Below are 16,498 nucleotides of genomic sequence, written 5' to 3' on the forward strand. Positions count from 1 at the left end.
CTGACATCTGACGTAGGAGGATTTATAGGTTTAGTGGAAATTGCTTTTTCTCCTGCCCTCCAGATTACAGATTGTGGGTTGATTTTTTTTTTTTTTTTGCATGAGTAAACGTCTTTCTAATAATGAACAGAACAATAATGTGTTAAGAGAGAAAAAGAACATCCTTTTCCTTTTTTGCTGTTTCTTGAGAGAACTGTTTGGATTTGGAAACGCATGCTGGCTGTCCAGAACATGAAAGTTGGCCTTTTCCTTTTGTGGTGGCCATGGGCTTTGGCTACTGAAAGCAGAGTGCACTGGCGAAAAAGAGATGTACAGGAGATGTCGAAGAAAGGCAGGTGAGTGGACTTCTCCTGATCGAGAATTTAGGGGAAGAGGGTATGTAAAGCAAGCTTCTGGTTTTGTTGTGGAATCGTTTACAATAGATGGTGTTTCCCGTGGATGCCTTTTGCCTTTTTACTCCTTTTCCCTTTGTTTTCCTGCTTCCGCCTACTCCCCCTTTTAGGAAGTTAGAATTATGTTTTCTTTTTAAATGATGCTAGATTGGATACAGTGCTATCATTGCATATTCTTCAATCTCTTAGGAATTGTCCTGGGTAAAAGTAGATACTGGATAAAAGAATATATGCACATTAAAAAAAAATACGGGCAATTATTTGATGTGTGCATCCTAGGTTGGAGCAAACCTGGGAATTCTCAAATAACCCATGGGACCTCTAATTAGTGAGAATGATTCTGGGACCTCTAATTAGTGAGAATGGTTCTGTGAGTCCTGATTAGTTCTGCTAGATGTGTAAGTCCCTTTAAAAGAGAAGAAAGCAGCTGTCTTCAAGCTGTGTGGCTAGGAGGATCATTAGGTTGTCCCCACCAGTAGTAAATCGGGAGGATGCAGGGATGGACCTGCCTGAGGACCAGCCGCTGCTGGTTACTAGCATGGTACCTGTCACCCTGGCCATACCAGCCTGCGGAGGGAGCTTAGACAGAGCCAGACCTATCCTTCAGCATCGGTCTCACCTGGGCAGCTCTGTGACAGAGCTGGTAATGGAATACCTGCATACCTGCTTGTCCGATATGCATCAATAAAATAGTACATTTGGAGATCCCCCAATCCAACTCTCTCTCTTTCACTGAGGAAGAGATGGAGGCAGGAAGGGCACTGATTCTTGGTTCTTTATCAGCCTGAGTCCAAATTGAGCTTCAGCTTTCTTCATCTCTGAACTTAACATGAATAGAGGTCATAAAAAAGCAATTAGCATGGAAGGAAGTCCAGCTTTCTGGAGTTTGGGGCTAGCGGTTGGGCTGGGTGTCTTGTTCCTCAGTGCCCAGCTCTGTGTTTGAGAGAGCCCTCCACACATGGGATCCGGAACAGCCAGCTCTGGCTCACAGCGCTTGTTTCAAGCTGTTTTAGCAACATCACAAAGCTAGGAGCTGAAATATCCAGTGGTCATGGTGAGCCCGGGACACAGACAGAGACCGCTGTGCACAAGCCATATGTCCTGTTACAGTCAAGAGTCAGAAGCTGCTGGGCAAACAGTGGAATCAGTGGAGCGGTGCTGCCATAGAGATGAGGATTAAAAACAACGACAGCAACAAATCCTATGGGTTGTCGCCAAAAACTTCTCAGCCTCTCTCCCAAGCCAGAGCTGGAGGGGCGACCTATTAGTAAATACCACTGAGGAAGAGAAGTCTAGAGAGTGAAATAGATTTTCTCTTAAAAATTACTTAAAAGAACTTTCACTTTTTTTAAATTATGAAAGCCATATATGACCATTATTTTAAAAACCATAGGAACAAAAATTTTTTCAACACACAGAAATCACCCATAATCCCCAAACCTAGAAGTAACCTTGTTAACATTTTTGTGTATTTTCTTCCAGTCTTTTTTTTCTCTAAGCATATATTGAGTATTTACTAGCCTGGGATTATTCTATGCATATAATTTTGTAACCTCATTGTATTTAATACAATGATTTTGTTTACTTATTTGAAGTCTATAGAATTATCGTTTGAATGCCCACACTACAATGCATAATAGTGTATAATTACCACCATTGAAGCATCTTCCTCTATTTGTGGACATTTAATTGCTTCCTCTTTGTTATTATAAATATTCTGTATGAATATCTTTGTACATAAGGGTGGTTGTCTACATGCACGATTATTTAATTAGGATCGACTCCTGGAAGTGTACTGGGTCAAACAGCAGAAGAACATTTAAAGCTCCAATATAACTGGCAGAATTGCTTTCCAGAATGGTGAACCCAGCCAGGTTTTTGTTTTTATGTAGCCTCAACTTTTAAAGGCTCACTTAATTTCAGCCAGACTCTAAACTCATAAGCTGCTGGTAATTCGTATCCAGGCTTCGTTTCAGGGGTCATAATAATAACATAGGAAGCAAGGTGAACTCATGCACACAATGGGGGTGAGGCAAATAAGGTGGCTACGATGGGAAATTTAAGGAGGCCCTTGCACGACCTGAGAGGAAGTGCCTCCTTACATTTTGTGCCTTACTTGACTCTCGGTAAAGATCAGAATGCCGGGGCAATGTTTCTAGAATGAATCAATACTTATGGTCTCTCCTTCCTCCCTGGAAGAATGAAGATCTAGGGACTTCCCTGGCGGTCTAGTGGTTAAGACTCCGTGCTCCCAATGTAGGGGGAAATGGGTTTGATCCCTGGTTGGGGAACTAAGATCCTGCAGGCCACACTGTGTGGCCAGAAAAAGAAAAAGAATAAAGATCTAGCCTGTCTATACCACAGGCCCCTGGACAAATGCTGGCTCAAGCTCTAGGAGGGTAAACTGATCCCATCAGAAACAAAGTACCATTATCATATTGCTTTGTCTTGCTAAAGAATTCAAATTTACTCTGAAGGTAGAGAGGATCTAATAGTTTCAGCTGATTTCCATTTTGGAGAGATGACACTGGTGGCAGGATGGCAGGAGGATGGGAAAAGTGCTACAGGGGGGACAGAGAAAGTCATCCAGTGTGTCTGCTTTAGACCAGATGAGAGATGGTGAGAGCCAGAACCAGGATATGAGTAGGATGAAATGAACAGGGATGGGGAAGATGGATGACAGTTTTAAGGAGGTAGAATTGTCAGAATTAGACTGGGTGAAAGTCTAGCAGGTATTTGGATGGTATAGCGGGGTAGAGGGTGGTACCAGGGAAGGGAGAGCAGGAAGAGAAGCACGTTTGGGGGAAAAGATGATGATTTTAGTATGAGCATATGGACCTGGATGTGCCTGCAAGATACCAGGAGATGGTTGTCCAGTTGACAGGAAGGCCTACAGGTCCGCAGCTCGGGAGGGAATTTGGGCCTGGATATGTAAAGAGAGTCCTCCTAGGTGGTGGTGGGTGAGGTGACCCAAAGACAGTGTGTAGCATAAAATAAGAGCAGGACAAAGGACGGAGCCTTGGGGATGAACGACATTTAAGGAGAGGTTGGAGGAAAAGGACTCGGTGAAGGAAGCTGAGAACGAGGGACCAGAGAAATAGATGTAGCACTGGAATCGAGAGGTATCAAGGAGGCGAAGGGAGCATCTTTGGGACAGTTATCAGTTGCTTGTTACAGGGAAGACACTGCCCTGGGCAACGGGTGCCTTGCCAATGACTGAATCAGATACAGGCTCTGCCTGCAAGAGGCTTACAGACCAGAGAAGTGTTCCAGTGCTGTGTCAAGGGTTTCCAGAAAGAGCGAGCGATCAACAGGGTCAGATCCCACCAGAGTCAAAATCAGGTAGAGGGCCAAGATGTGAGCGGGCCAAGAGATACGGTACGAAGAGCCATGAACAACCTCAGTGAGAAGAGACGGGTGGTGGTGTGTTGAGTAGAGAAAACAGTGAATGTGGTTCACTCTTAACAAGAAACCTGGCTGTGAACTGGGAGACTGAGACTAGAGAAGGTGAGAGGGAGAGACAGGCAAGAGCTTCCAGGCAAGGGGAGACGAGCGGGTTCAGGTGATGAAGGGCAGAGGCCGGGAGGGAGGCAGTGATCACGCACGAGACACTGCTGTCACATCCTGTCCTGACAAAGCGCAAGCCTCTGGCTTATGGACAGCATCTCTCTGATTGCCCTAAACACCATGGAATGTGATTTCCTCTTAAGTTACTAGTGTTCTTTCTTCATCTCATCCCTTCATTCTCCAGAGAGTTTGCTGGAACTTTGAGTCTCCACTTTGTGCTTCTCTCTCATCTGGCATGAGCTGCCCCTCATACTGATGGCTTCCTGAGCCTCTGCTGGGCTGCTCCCATGCTTATGACACCCGTCTCTTCCCACTTCCTCTGGCTCAAGTCTTTTCCTCCTCTAATATTTAGCACAGATGTCACCTTCTCTGAGGAGCCTTCCTTGGCCCTCCCCTACCCCTGCCTCTCAAGTCTCAGGTAACTTTCTTCCGAAATTCCACGGCCCCTGATCGGTCCTATCTCAGAGGACTAATCATTCAGCATTATCACTTTTCTTCATCTGTCTCAGCTTCTAGACTGTGAGCTCCTTGCGGGCTGTCTGCTCAGGTAGCCATAACAAAACACCACAGCCTGGGTGGCTTAAACAACAGACATTCATTTTCTCATAGTCCTGGAGGCTAGAAGGCCATGACCAAGGTGCTGGCAAATTCGATTTCTGGTAGGGATTCTCTTCCTGCCTTGTAGATGTCACCTTCTCACGTGGCCTTTCCTCTGTGCTCGTCAATGCGGAGTTGGGTAGTGGGGGAGGATCCAGGTGTCTTTTCCTCTCCTTATGAGGACACCAGTCCTACTGGGTCTGGGGCCTACCCTCATGATCTCATTTAACCTTAAGTACCTCCCTAAAGGCCCTATCTCCAAATACAGTCACACAAAGAGTTAGGGGACTATATGAATCGGGGAGGGGCACAATTCAGTTCAGAACAAGGGCTCAACCAGCACATTTATTCTTGTCTCCCCAGGTTCAAGTACAATATCTGGTAGATAGTAGATGCTCAAGAAATGTTGGGCATGAATAAATAAGTGATTCCTAACCCTTGCTATTCCTGTACTTCACTCACTCATTCCTTCAGTCATTCATTCGTTCAACAAATATGTGTTGACCACACTACCCCAGACACTGGAGGCAATGGAGAGGAACGTGGACCTCACTCCTTCCCGTGACGTGCTGACAGTTTAGTGGGGGTGACAGACCTTAATCCAATAATTTTTACAGAATGTCAGAATATCAAAGACTTTAGAAATCCCCTCCTTTTAAAGATGAGGAGAGAAAGGCCCAGAAAGGTATGGAACTCATGCCACCCCACGTACCCTCAGAGTTCCGCGTCCCCTGTTTCTCTACTTCCTGTGCCCTCCTCTGACCACCATAAAATGAGACCAGGAAGTTCTATTCATGGATGTGAAAGTCGGGTTGAACCATATGAGAATGTTCTGATACTTCAAAAACAGTGGAATATCAGCCATTTCCCGTGATTCTAGCTAACATTTTCTTGTTTAATCCTTACAGTGACCCCCTAAGGTTAGTATTATTCCCCCATTTTATGGGAAACTGGGAAACAGAAAGATCAAGTAACCCACCCAAGGTTAACAGCTAGTTGGTGGCCACCCTAGGATTCAAACTGAAGTCTGAATGGTGCCAAATCAGTGACCCTTCCAATACCGCGAGCAGCCTCGTTAAAGAAATCTAACTTCCAACAAGTGATTGTAACTTGTGATTTCTGTGACATTGGGATCTGTGACCCCCAGTTCTAGGCCTGGTCTCCTCCCCATTCCTTGGGTGAGAGGGCGGGAGGTCACTAGGCTGAGAAGTCACCCAGCAACTTCTCATTCCCAAACGCATCACAGGCTCCTTGATGTACATACGCTTTGTTTTGTTTAACAGCTAGTGTATTTAATTAGTGATGGGAATTCCACTCATAAGACATTTATTGCAAGTCTAAAATGTTCAAAGCCATATAGGTACATTGTGAATAGGATATGATCACTAAACAAAGGTTGCTCATAAAGCAGGTGGTGTTGGTATTAGGGACAGATATTGATCTACAAGTTAGAAAGTAGAATGTTCTATAACATATGGGAAAAATACAACCTAAGAATTCTGATAAAGAGAATAGGTGGGGAAAATTCAGAGCTTTAAACTAAAAAAAAAAAAAAAAAGCAATGCAGTGTCTTCGAATGGGAAGGCATAGAGAATTTATGTTCAGACATACGAACAAGGAAAAAGGGATGATCTAGGTCTTTTACCTGAAAAGCAGGTGGACAAACATGCCCCTACTGTGCCCTCTTGTCTCCCTGGGAGGGCCGTAGCAGGCCGGGTCTGCGAGTCGAGGACCCATCAGCTTGGTGGGAACCTGGGTCTGTCATGGTGGCGAGAAGAAGGCTTGATCAGAGGAACCCAAGATAACACAGAAGCCACATCCAAGCTGGGCTGGTCCCACCCACACCGGACATAGCCTTCTGGGTCCAGGTAACTCAGGTCTGCCACGGGTATGCAGACTTCAGGTGTCAAGGAATATTCACTCTCTGGATTAGTCAGGGTTCTCCAGAGAAGTAGAACCAATAGGATATATATATAATACCTATTTATCTCTCTCTCTCTATCTATCTTTCCCACACATGTGTATTGTGTAACATATATATAGTGTAATATATATGTGTGTGTGTGTGTGTGTGTTTGTGGGTGTGGGTGTACATGGAGAGACAGGGGGAGGAGGATTTATTTAAAGAATTGGTTCACATGATTGTGTGGGCCACCAAGTCTGAAATTTATGGGGCAGGCAGGCTGGAAATTCCAGAGGGAATTGATGTTCCAGCTCTAATCTGAAGGTAGTCTGGGCTTCCCTGGTGGCGCAGTGGTTGAGAGTCTGCCTGCCACTGCAGGGGACATGGGTTCGTGCCCCGGTCCGGGAGGATCCCACATGCCGCGGAGCGGCTGGGCCCGTGAGCCATGGCCGCTGAGCCTGTGCGTCCGGAGCCTGTGCTCCGCAACGGGAGAGGCCACAGCAGTGAGAGGCCCGCGTACCACAAAAAAAAAAAAAAAAAAAAAAAAATTAAGGTAGTCTGCAGGGAGAATTCCCTCTTCCTCAGAGGACCTTAGGAGAAAAGACTGAGTTGATTAGGTGAGACCTACCCACATTGTGAAGGGTAGTCTGCTTTATTTAAAGGCTACTGATTTAAATGTTAATTACATCTTAAGAATAGTGTCACAGCAACATCTAGGCTGGCATTTAACTGAAAACTGGTACCATAGCCTAACCAAGTTGACACCAAAAATTACCTATCACACCTTCTTAGAGGCAGTGGTTTGAAAAAGATTGTTGGTTAGCCCAAAATCCACTTAGTGAGGAATCAAAGGAAATAAACTATTTATACTTGAGGGAAAATACACAATACTGACTCATGATGCGGACGAATGCACAGCCTCTATAGCAATTCAAGAAGTGCAATGTAAATAACATTATGACAACATAAATAAATACAATAAATACAAATTAAATGCACACACACACACCCCATGCTGGCGGGTCCAGGGGAACACAAAACCGTCTTTGTGGGGCCCTGACGGTGGACTGACCCTTTCCACATCACTGTCTGCCAATAGGACTAGAGCTGTAAAGTACCTCTAACGTCTGAGGGATGATGCTTCTGGAACAGACTTGAAAGGTCTCAAAGCTGCCCTGTGGCCCAATCCCTTATTTCATGGCAGAGGAAACAGACTTAGAGAGAGGAGGAACGTGCCGTGTTCCCTCATCAGTCAGAAAAGCCGGGGCTCCCGGCAGTGTGCCAGCCCCCTAACTGCCCAGTGCCTTCCGTGCCACGACAGGTCATTGCCTCAAAGACCTGTGCAGAAGAGCAGGGTGTGCAAACATCACAGCAGCATCACTTGGGTGGAAAACCAAGACACTAGCCCATGTTCAACCCTAGCTCAGCGGCAGAGGGAGCGCAGCTGGTCTGGCACGGGTCTCCTCTCCCTTCTGCTGTCCAACCAGCTTGGCCACACCGAGCAAGTCCCATCTCATGGCCTTTGTCCCTGCTGTGCCTCTGCCTGGACCACTCTTTTCCAGAATCGGCAGGTCGTTCTCTCACCTCCCTCAGGCCTCTGCTAGGTTGTCACCCTCTCAGGGATGTGTTCCCTGGCCACCAATATGAAACAACCCCCCCCAGCGGCCCATTCCCTAACCCCTAACCCTGCTTACCATCATAGCCCCGAATTTTGTTCCCATAAGGTAAGATGGAGCCCTGGATGTGTGTCCATGAGGATTTCCTTTGAAGTTTTGGCTTGGGCACGAACAGTTACGGGCAACCCCAAGAATCCATCACCAAAGCTCCCAAGCCAGAGGGGCCATGGTGGGAAGTCAGGCTCAAACTGTAAGAGTGCCTGGCTTTGGGACCTGCCACTGCGACACTCTCACACCGTGACTTTGGACAAGTCGCTGGGTATCTTCAAGTCTGCCCATTCCATAGAGTGGAGTCAATTATGTCTGTCACCTCAGGGTTATTGTAAGGATCGTGTGGGCCAATGCATGTCGAAGAACTTTGACTGTAAAGCTCGAAAACCCATAAAGATGCTGGTCCTCATTTATGCCATCCTATGGCGGACACAGATCAGAAAGGCCAGCGCAGATCCTCATCCACCAGGAGCCCCGTAGAGCTGCCTTTGCTTTGAGGACAGTTGTACTCTACACATCACCCAGTGATACTCCCTGATTTGCCAACATGGGGGTCCTGCCCAGGGGAAGGAGACCACTTCAGGGTGTCTTGCCCTGTCTGAACTCACACTGAACTCACATGCTATTGACATGATGGGACCCAATAATGTTCCTAAGTCGTCTTTGTAATCAAAGTTCTAGAACATGGCCAGGAATCAACCTGGAGCTTAACCTCAGCAGTTTCCGCGCTACTCTTTTTCTTCTTTGTGAACCTCAAGAAAGCGTCTTTCCATCTCCAGTTTTCTGGCTTCTCTCCTAGTCTCCAGGTTTTCTCTGCTGCAGGATCCTTAAGTTTCTTGAGCTGTAATTCATCTGGGTCGGTAGGCTTGAGTTCCATTTAAAAAGCTAGAGCAGTTGTTCTCTATGTTGGCTGAGGAGGTCTGAAAGCTGTTGATGGCTGGGCCCCACCCTTGGTCTGGGGTGTGGCCTGGGAGTTTTTAAGTCTCTCAAGTGAACCCAATGTGTGATCAAGGCTGAGAAACACTGAGTGAGATGATCTCAGGTTATCATTTTCACCACGCTGGTCAGCCGCTAATTCTTTTCACTCTTCCCTTCCCAGTTTGAAGACCATCGTCTTTGATGGAGAGTATCAAAGTAAAGTTGGATTCTGTTAGCAGAACTACTGTCTATTGTAATTGTTCACATTGCTCCATCTTTTCCAAGCAGTACTTCCTTCTACTGACTGTCCTTGTTCAGAATCCAACTTTAAAGAATTCTGCTTGTCTTTAGTACCTTTTTTGATTGAGCCTTGCCTCGCTTACACCTTGGTCTTCTTGCCACATTGCTTATGGACCCATTCATCTCTTTGGAATACACCTGTGGGTTTGTGTTTCTCCTTCCATATTTTGTATATATCTTTGTAAAGTCTGAGCTGTGCAAACGGTTAGGAGCTGGGGCCACAGAGATGTATGAGATAGAGTCCCTCCGACATAGAGTGCATAGGGAAGTGGGTGGGCTGATCAGAAAGCCCCCGCTGTGCAGGATGGAGCACATTCTAATGAAGGTATTGACTTCAGTGGGAAGGAGGGAAGCCCAGGAATTCTTCCCGGAGGAGGTGATATTGATCTGGGTGTGCAAGGCATCGTCTGGGTAAGAAAGTGTACGAAGACTAGTGGAAAGGACCTTCCAGATAGATGGGACAGCAGGAGCAAAGGCATGGGGGGTATAACTGGCAGCTGCAAGAAGAGGGGGGCAGAGAGGGAGCTGCGGCTGGGGAGGTGGGCAGGAGGCTTATTATAGGCCTTGTATGCCTAAGTTGTGTAGATTTCACTTTGAGGGTGAAGGGTTTTAAGAGGGGAAGTGGCATGATTGTGATTCCCATACCATGCTGTTGGTGTGATGGTTGGATCAGAGTAGGGTGAGACCAGAGGCGAGGAAGTCTTCTGCCTCCCATGGGAGAGATGATGGGCAGAGGGGGTGGGAATGGAGAGGCTAGGATATGGAGAGAGGCCGTTGGGGGGGAGGCTCATCCAGGACTGGCTGAGCGCCTGGGGTGGGCGAGGCTGGCCGAGCCAGGAGGGCAGCCCTATGAACAGATACACCTCCAAGCAGTGCGGCTAGGGCTGCACATGCCCCACTGCTCTCCATGGCCCTGGATGGGGCTGTGAAGGAGGATGACATCCAGGTGATTTGGACCCCACATTCAGGGTTTCTCTCCTTGGCTATTCATATGCCAAGAAAGCAAGAACATTTCATTAGCAAGTTCTTTCTTTCTACCTTTTTTTTTGTTTGGATTTTTTAAAAAAGTGAAGTGTAGTTGAGGTACAATGTTAAATAAGTTACAGGTCTACAGTATAGTGGTTCACAGTCTTTAAAGGTTACACCCAATTTATCGTTATTATAGAATATTGTCTACATTCCCTGTGCTGTATAATATATCCTTGTAGCTTATTTATTTTGTACATAGTAGTTTGTACCTCTTAATCCCCTAGCCCTATCTTGCCCCTCCTCCCTTCCCTCTCCCCTCTGGTAACCACTAGTTTGTTCTCTATATCTGTGAGTCTGTCTCTTTTTTGTTATATTTAGTAGTTTGTTTTATTTTTTAAGTGATATACAGTATTTTTCTTTCTCTGTCTGACTTATTTTACTAAGTAGAATGCCCTCCAAGTCCATCCATGTCACTGCAAATGACCTTATTTCATTCTTTTCTTATGGCTGAGTAATATTCTGTTGTGTATATAGACCACATCTTCTTTATCCATTCATCTGTCGATAGACATTTAGATTGCTTCCATATCTTGGCAATTGTAAATAATGCTGCTATGAACAATGGGGTACATGTATCTTTTTGAATTAATTTTTTGTTTGTTTTTTTGGATCTATGACCAGGGGTGGAATTGCTGGGTCATATGGTTCATTAGCTAGTTCTTGCTTTCTTGTCAAAATTAAGTTCTCTACCTTCTCAGAGGTGAGATAATCAGCAAAGTGAAGTATAACTTATCAAGTGCTCTGCTATTGGCTGAATGAGACTTCCGGCAGATCACTTGTTTCTCACACTCCCCCATCCCTGTTTTATCTAACCTCTGGGAGATGTTCTGGGAAAACATCATCCACACACAAACTGATGAGGAACTACAGCAAGGAAACATCAAGAAGAACCATAGGTCAGAACTTCTCCTTCTCTCCAAGAGGATAGAAAAAAGATATCAATAGATGTTCAAAAAACGTACACCCGCTGTTCATTCTAAAAAGCTGTCTCAGATGTCATCCTGTATCATCATCACTTGGGACATGGCAATTCCTTCTTCATAACTTTCCAGGGACTCATTCAATAAATGCACTCGTTTAATCAGTGAGTGGCCACCAGTTTTCTGCAAGGTCCATGCTGGCTTCTCTGTGAGGGGAAAGGTAAGCTTGGATGTTCCGCATGTAACCCACATTCCAGGCAATGGGAGCCAGGTCTTCCATCCAGACACTGTGGCCAACCTAGCCTCTCACCCTCGGAACCAGAGCCTCTGGATTTGACTCCTGGCTCCTTCACTTTTACAAGTTATTCAAACCCTCTGTGTCTCAGTTTCCTCGTGTATAAAATGGGGACAGTGGCAAAGCATACCTCACAGGGTTGTTCTGAACACTAACCCAAGCTAATACATGTAATATAGTTAGCATGACAACTGGCAGAGCGCTCAGGCAGTGTTAGTTATTCCCATTATCTGATGTGTGTCACACTTCATTTCAAGGTTAATAATCATACCTCGGCTGGTAAAAAGATGCTGATGACAGGAAAAATATTTGAAGATGTACCGTAACTTGAGTTAAAAGCAAGTTACAATATCTCTCTCTCAGGAGTGTAAGGATATACTCAGGATGGTACAGGTTATTTCTTAGTGGTTTTCAGCCTCTCCTTTATGCTTAAATCTGTTTTTCAAGAAGTTTTAACATGGGCATGTAAACAGAAAAAAAGTTATTTTAAAATATTAAACAACAACAATTAAAAAAAAAGACTTTAAGGGAGTTCCCTGGAGGTCAAGTGGTTAGGACTTGGGACTTTCACTGCCGTGGCCCGGGGTTCAATCCCTGGTCCGGGAACTAAGATCCTGCAAGCCGTGTGGTGAGGCCAAAAAAAAAAAAGAAGACTTTAAGCATCCTATTTATCAGTTTTTTCTAAGCTAGAATCTAAGCTTCATGACGGCAAAGGCAGTGACATCTCAGAATTTGACAAACCTCCCTTTAGTCAGTGCCCAGTTCTGTTTCAGCCTGGCCCAAAGCCACAGTAAGACCAGGGCCAAACCTGATTTTCATTCCTGCCCCCTTTTTTGGTCCCTCCTGGCTCTCTTTCCTGGTGCCTGTCCAAGGCGCTGATCCCTTCCTTCATTCACGAACATGTGCTGGGAGTCCACGGGGGCCCAGCACTGTGCAAAGTGCTGACGATGGAGAGGACTCTGCCCTCGGTGGCCTGTGATCTCATCCTGCCCCTCCTGACCACCTGCCTGTTGCCCAACAGGCCGCCCTCCCTGTAATCTTAGCCCTTCCCACCCCCTGGGACCTGCCCCCCGCACACCTGTCCCTGCTCCACTTTGCCGCGGATGACATAATCCCTATGCATCAGCCCTGACGTGTCCCTGGGCATCAGTCTGGTCCTGACCGAAAACAGCGCCACACTCAAAAGGGCTTAACCAATAATTGAACAAAGGGACTGCTCGCAGAGCTGTGCAAAGGGTTCAGGGAAGCACCCAGGCAGGTGGATGCCCCCCAAGCACTAGGAACAGAAGGAAGCCATGATGACCCACAGGCCTGAAGGGTAAATTGTGTTATTGGAGCTTATCGACGATACTGTGATTACCTGTAATCACAGAGCAACACAGACATTGCTAGTCCCTGGCATCAAAGCAGAGAGAGAAGGAGGAATAAACACTCTGTGTTTCATCTCCTGCCAGTGCCCATTTGGCCAAATCCCTAAGCCCGGGGGCAAGGACGCCCAAGTGATACAGTCCACCTGGCAATGTGTTCCTCTCCGTACTGACAGCTTCATGGTAGATCCAGGTTAAGAATGCCATCAATTTCAGTGGGGGAGATAGTTTAGGTCAGACCTTTTCAAATCAGGCCTACTGAGTAATTAATCCTCCAATTCCTCTTCCTGTGGGTCCTGCGAAAATGCTCATCAAAAAGCTAAATTAGGGCTTCCCTGGTGGCGCAGTGGTTGAGAGTCCGCCTGCCGATGCAGGGGACACGGGTTTGTGCCCCGGTCCAGGAGGATCCCACATGCCGCGGAGCGGCTAGGCCCGTGAGCCATGGCCGCTGAGCCTGCGCGTCCGGAGCCCGTGCTCCGCAACGGGAGAGGCCGCAACAGTGAGAGGCCCGCGTACCACAAAAAAAAAAAAGCTAAATTAATGCATTGCAGCTTCATAGTTGTTTTTTTTTTTTCTTTCACATTTTATTCTGGTTAGATTTGAAGCAAATCTGGAGGGTGAGGGATGCTTTGTTGATTGGAGTACCTAGACTCTCTAGAACACCTTCATTTTAAATTTTCATGGTAAGCCTCAAAGACAGAGGCCAGGAGCACACAAAGATGCCCTCAAGTAAGGCAGACACTAGCCAGAGGTACACACACACCATCCTAAGGGGGTCTCTTCCCCACACCTCGGCTGCAGTGATTTTCAGCAGCACCCCAACCCCTGGCCAGGGGCGGGAAGCAGAGGGTGGGACAAGGGGAAGGGGGAGCTGGAAAGGAGGAGAAGGGAGGTGGCTCCCAGCTCCAGTGGGAGAGAGAGCGGAGGTGGGCGGCCATGGGGACACCAGCTTCCTCCATTCCATCCACCAGCAGTGTAGCTCTGCCTGATTCACTAGTCCCAGTTCTTCCCCTGGGCTGCTGCCTTTGCTGCCAGCACAATGATTTCCTCCCTTTAGGAGGAATCTTCCTTATTGGCTCAGAAACGACAATGGCTCCTCCCATTTGCCTTTCCACCTTAGAGTTTGAAAAGCACACGCACGATCTCATTGGCCCCTCACACCCCTGGTCAGGTCACAGAGCTTCACCTTTAATCAGGCGAGAAAACCGAGTCTCAGGGAAATAAGATGCCCATAGGCACAGAGTAGGCAGGTCAGTGGAGGGCAGAGCTCTGTTTTTCTGTCTCCCAGACATATATCCCCCCCACCCCATAGGATAAGGAATTTCTTCAGGAAAGCAGATAGCAAAGGACTTTAAAGGTGGATGGAGCCAGTTATAAGGAAGGAAACTGTGTGTTGAGGATGAAGGCATCAGGGCCGTGGTTCTCAAAGTACTGTCTGCTGACCACCGGTAGAAGCAGCAACTGGGAACTCTTTAGAGAGGCAGATTCTTAGACCTCAGCACAGACCTACTAAATCAGAAGCTATGGGGCAAAGAGGGGTTCAGGAACCTAGGTTTGAACCAGCCCTCTAGGAGATGCTGATGCAGGCCAAAGTGTGGGAAATGTGCATTGAAAGGAAGAAGTGTGTGTGTGTGTTACCCGGGAGAGCACACACACTGGTGTTGGAACAAGGAGGAGCTAGTTCATTGTTTCTGTGGGTTTTAGAGATGGTGATGATGGGTAAATGAAGGCCGTGCACTGATTGAAACAGCAAAAGACTGGCAGCAACTCACATGTCCACCGATAGAGGACTGAGTGTGTAAGCAATGGTGCATCCATGCAATGGGACACTGTGCAGTGCGAAACAGAATATGAGGCTTAGGACACTTTGCTATGGGAAACAAATCCAAGCCATATAGAAAGAAAGAAAGAAAGAAAAAGTATAAGAGTTTATATAATATGTAAACTTTGTGTATAAAAATAGGAGACCCTTTGTGACAACGTAGATGACAAATACTGTGTGATCTCACTTCTGTGTGGGATCTGAAAAAACGAACTTGTAGACACAAGAGAACAGACAGGTGGTTGCCACAGGTGGGGATAGGGTGTGGGTGAAATGGGTGAAGGGGATCAAAAGGTACGAGCTTCCAGTTATAAGATAGATAAGTCCTGAGGAGGTGATGTACAGCACGGTGACATAGTCAGCAATACTGTATTGTATATTTGAAAGCTGCTAAGAGAGTAGCTCAATGTTTCTCATCACAAGGAAAAAACAAATCTGTGGCTATGTAAGGTGATGATGTTAACTAGATTTATCGCAGTGATAATTTTACCGCAAAATATGCATGTATCAAATCATCATGGCGTACACCTAAAACTAAGACAATGTTATGTGTTAATTATATTTCAGTGAAACTGGAAAAAAGTAGGAGATCTAAGAATATATATTTGTATTTACTTGTACCTACAAGATACTCTGGACAGATAGACCAGAAACCAATAAGAGAGGTACCAGAGGATGGGGGAATGGGATGGGTGGAGGCACAGGTAAGAGGCCAACTTTTGACTGTATTTCCGTTTTAAAAAATTGTCAAACCCTGCAAATATAATGCCTATTTAGAAAAAGTGAAAATAAATTAAAATGGCCCTAGATGCGATTCAGAAGCAGAAGCATAAGAAACTTCCTCCCAGGGAGCCAGGATGATTGGCATTTGACCCAAGGGCAAGTCCATGCTCCCTCCACAGGATGGGCCAGCAGAGGCCAAGGGAGCTGGGATCAGCCCACACCCGCCGCCTCTCTCCTCTAGCTCCAACCTGCCCAAAATGGCCGAGGAACTTTGGGTGAGTTAGACTTATTAGTAAGCCCAGGGCCAGCAGTTCTCAGCCTTGGTTACACATTAAAATCATCTGGGAAGCTTTTAAAAACACCAATGTCCAGGCCCCATTCCCAGACCACCCAAATCAGCACCTCTAAGATGGGGCCTGGATGTTGGTATTTTTAAAGTCCCTCATTCACACTCCTAACCCCTGTCTTGGACCTTCTGGGTCAGTTCATTTATCCAGAAAGCTGGAGGAAGAGAGGATTTCCATCAGCTTTAAAGAAGAAATAACACATCCCATCAAACTTGTCAAGATCAAGTCTGAATGCAAATGGGTTTTATCTGGCTTAATTAGGTTATGTGATCAACCTGTTTTCTCTCCCTCTGCAGCCCAGTTCTTAAACGCAGCCCTGATATTACCAAATCGCCACTGACAAAGTCAGAACAGCTCCTGAGGATAGATGACCACGATTTCAGCATGAGGCCTGGCTTTGGAGGTATGAAACACGCACTGTGGGGGCTTGTCTTCTTTCTACAGGTCCTTCTGTCTGTCTGTGGGCAGAAATCAAGCCAAGCGTCCACTCAGCGTTGCTCCCTGCATTCAAGTCTGCCTTGGTTGTGCTTGGGGAACAAGGCCCCTGAGCCCCCAGCGTCATCTGAGTACCTCCCCTGGCCGGCCTGCCCTGGGCTCTGCTGAACGCATTCTTGGGAGGCGGCTGCTGGTTGGTGGCCAGGCCAGCCCAGC

General features: G+C 46.6%; 1 protein-coding gene across 1 annotated transcript in view; it reads left to right on the top strand.

Moving 5' to 3' along the window:
* Window positions 1-213: 213 nt before the first annotated feature.
* GABRR1 (gamma-aminobutyric acid type A receptor subunit rho1) overlaps window positions 214-16,498 on the top strand; it is a 31,731-nt gene continuing 15,446 nt past the window's right edge. Inside the window, exons 1-2 of the mRNA XM_024747347.1 lie at window positions 214-335; window positions 16,144-16,250. Of these exons, the coding sequence (XP_024603115.1) occupies window positions 214-335; window positions 16,144-16,250 (229 nt within the window). The remainder of the gene's footprint in view (window positions 336-16,143; window positions 16,251-16,498) is intronic.

The sequence above is a fragment of the Neophocaena asiaeorientalis genome, unplaced genomic scaffold (assembly GCF_003031525.2).
Source record: "Neophocaena asiaeorientalis asiaeorientalis breed wild unplaced genomic scaffold, Neophocaena_asiaeorientalis_V1.1 scaffold161, whole genome shotgun sequence".
Lineage (NCBI taxonomy): Eukaryota > Metazoa > Chordata > Mammalia > Artiodactyla > Phocoenidae > Neophocaena > Neophocaena asiaeorientalis.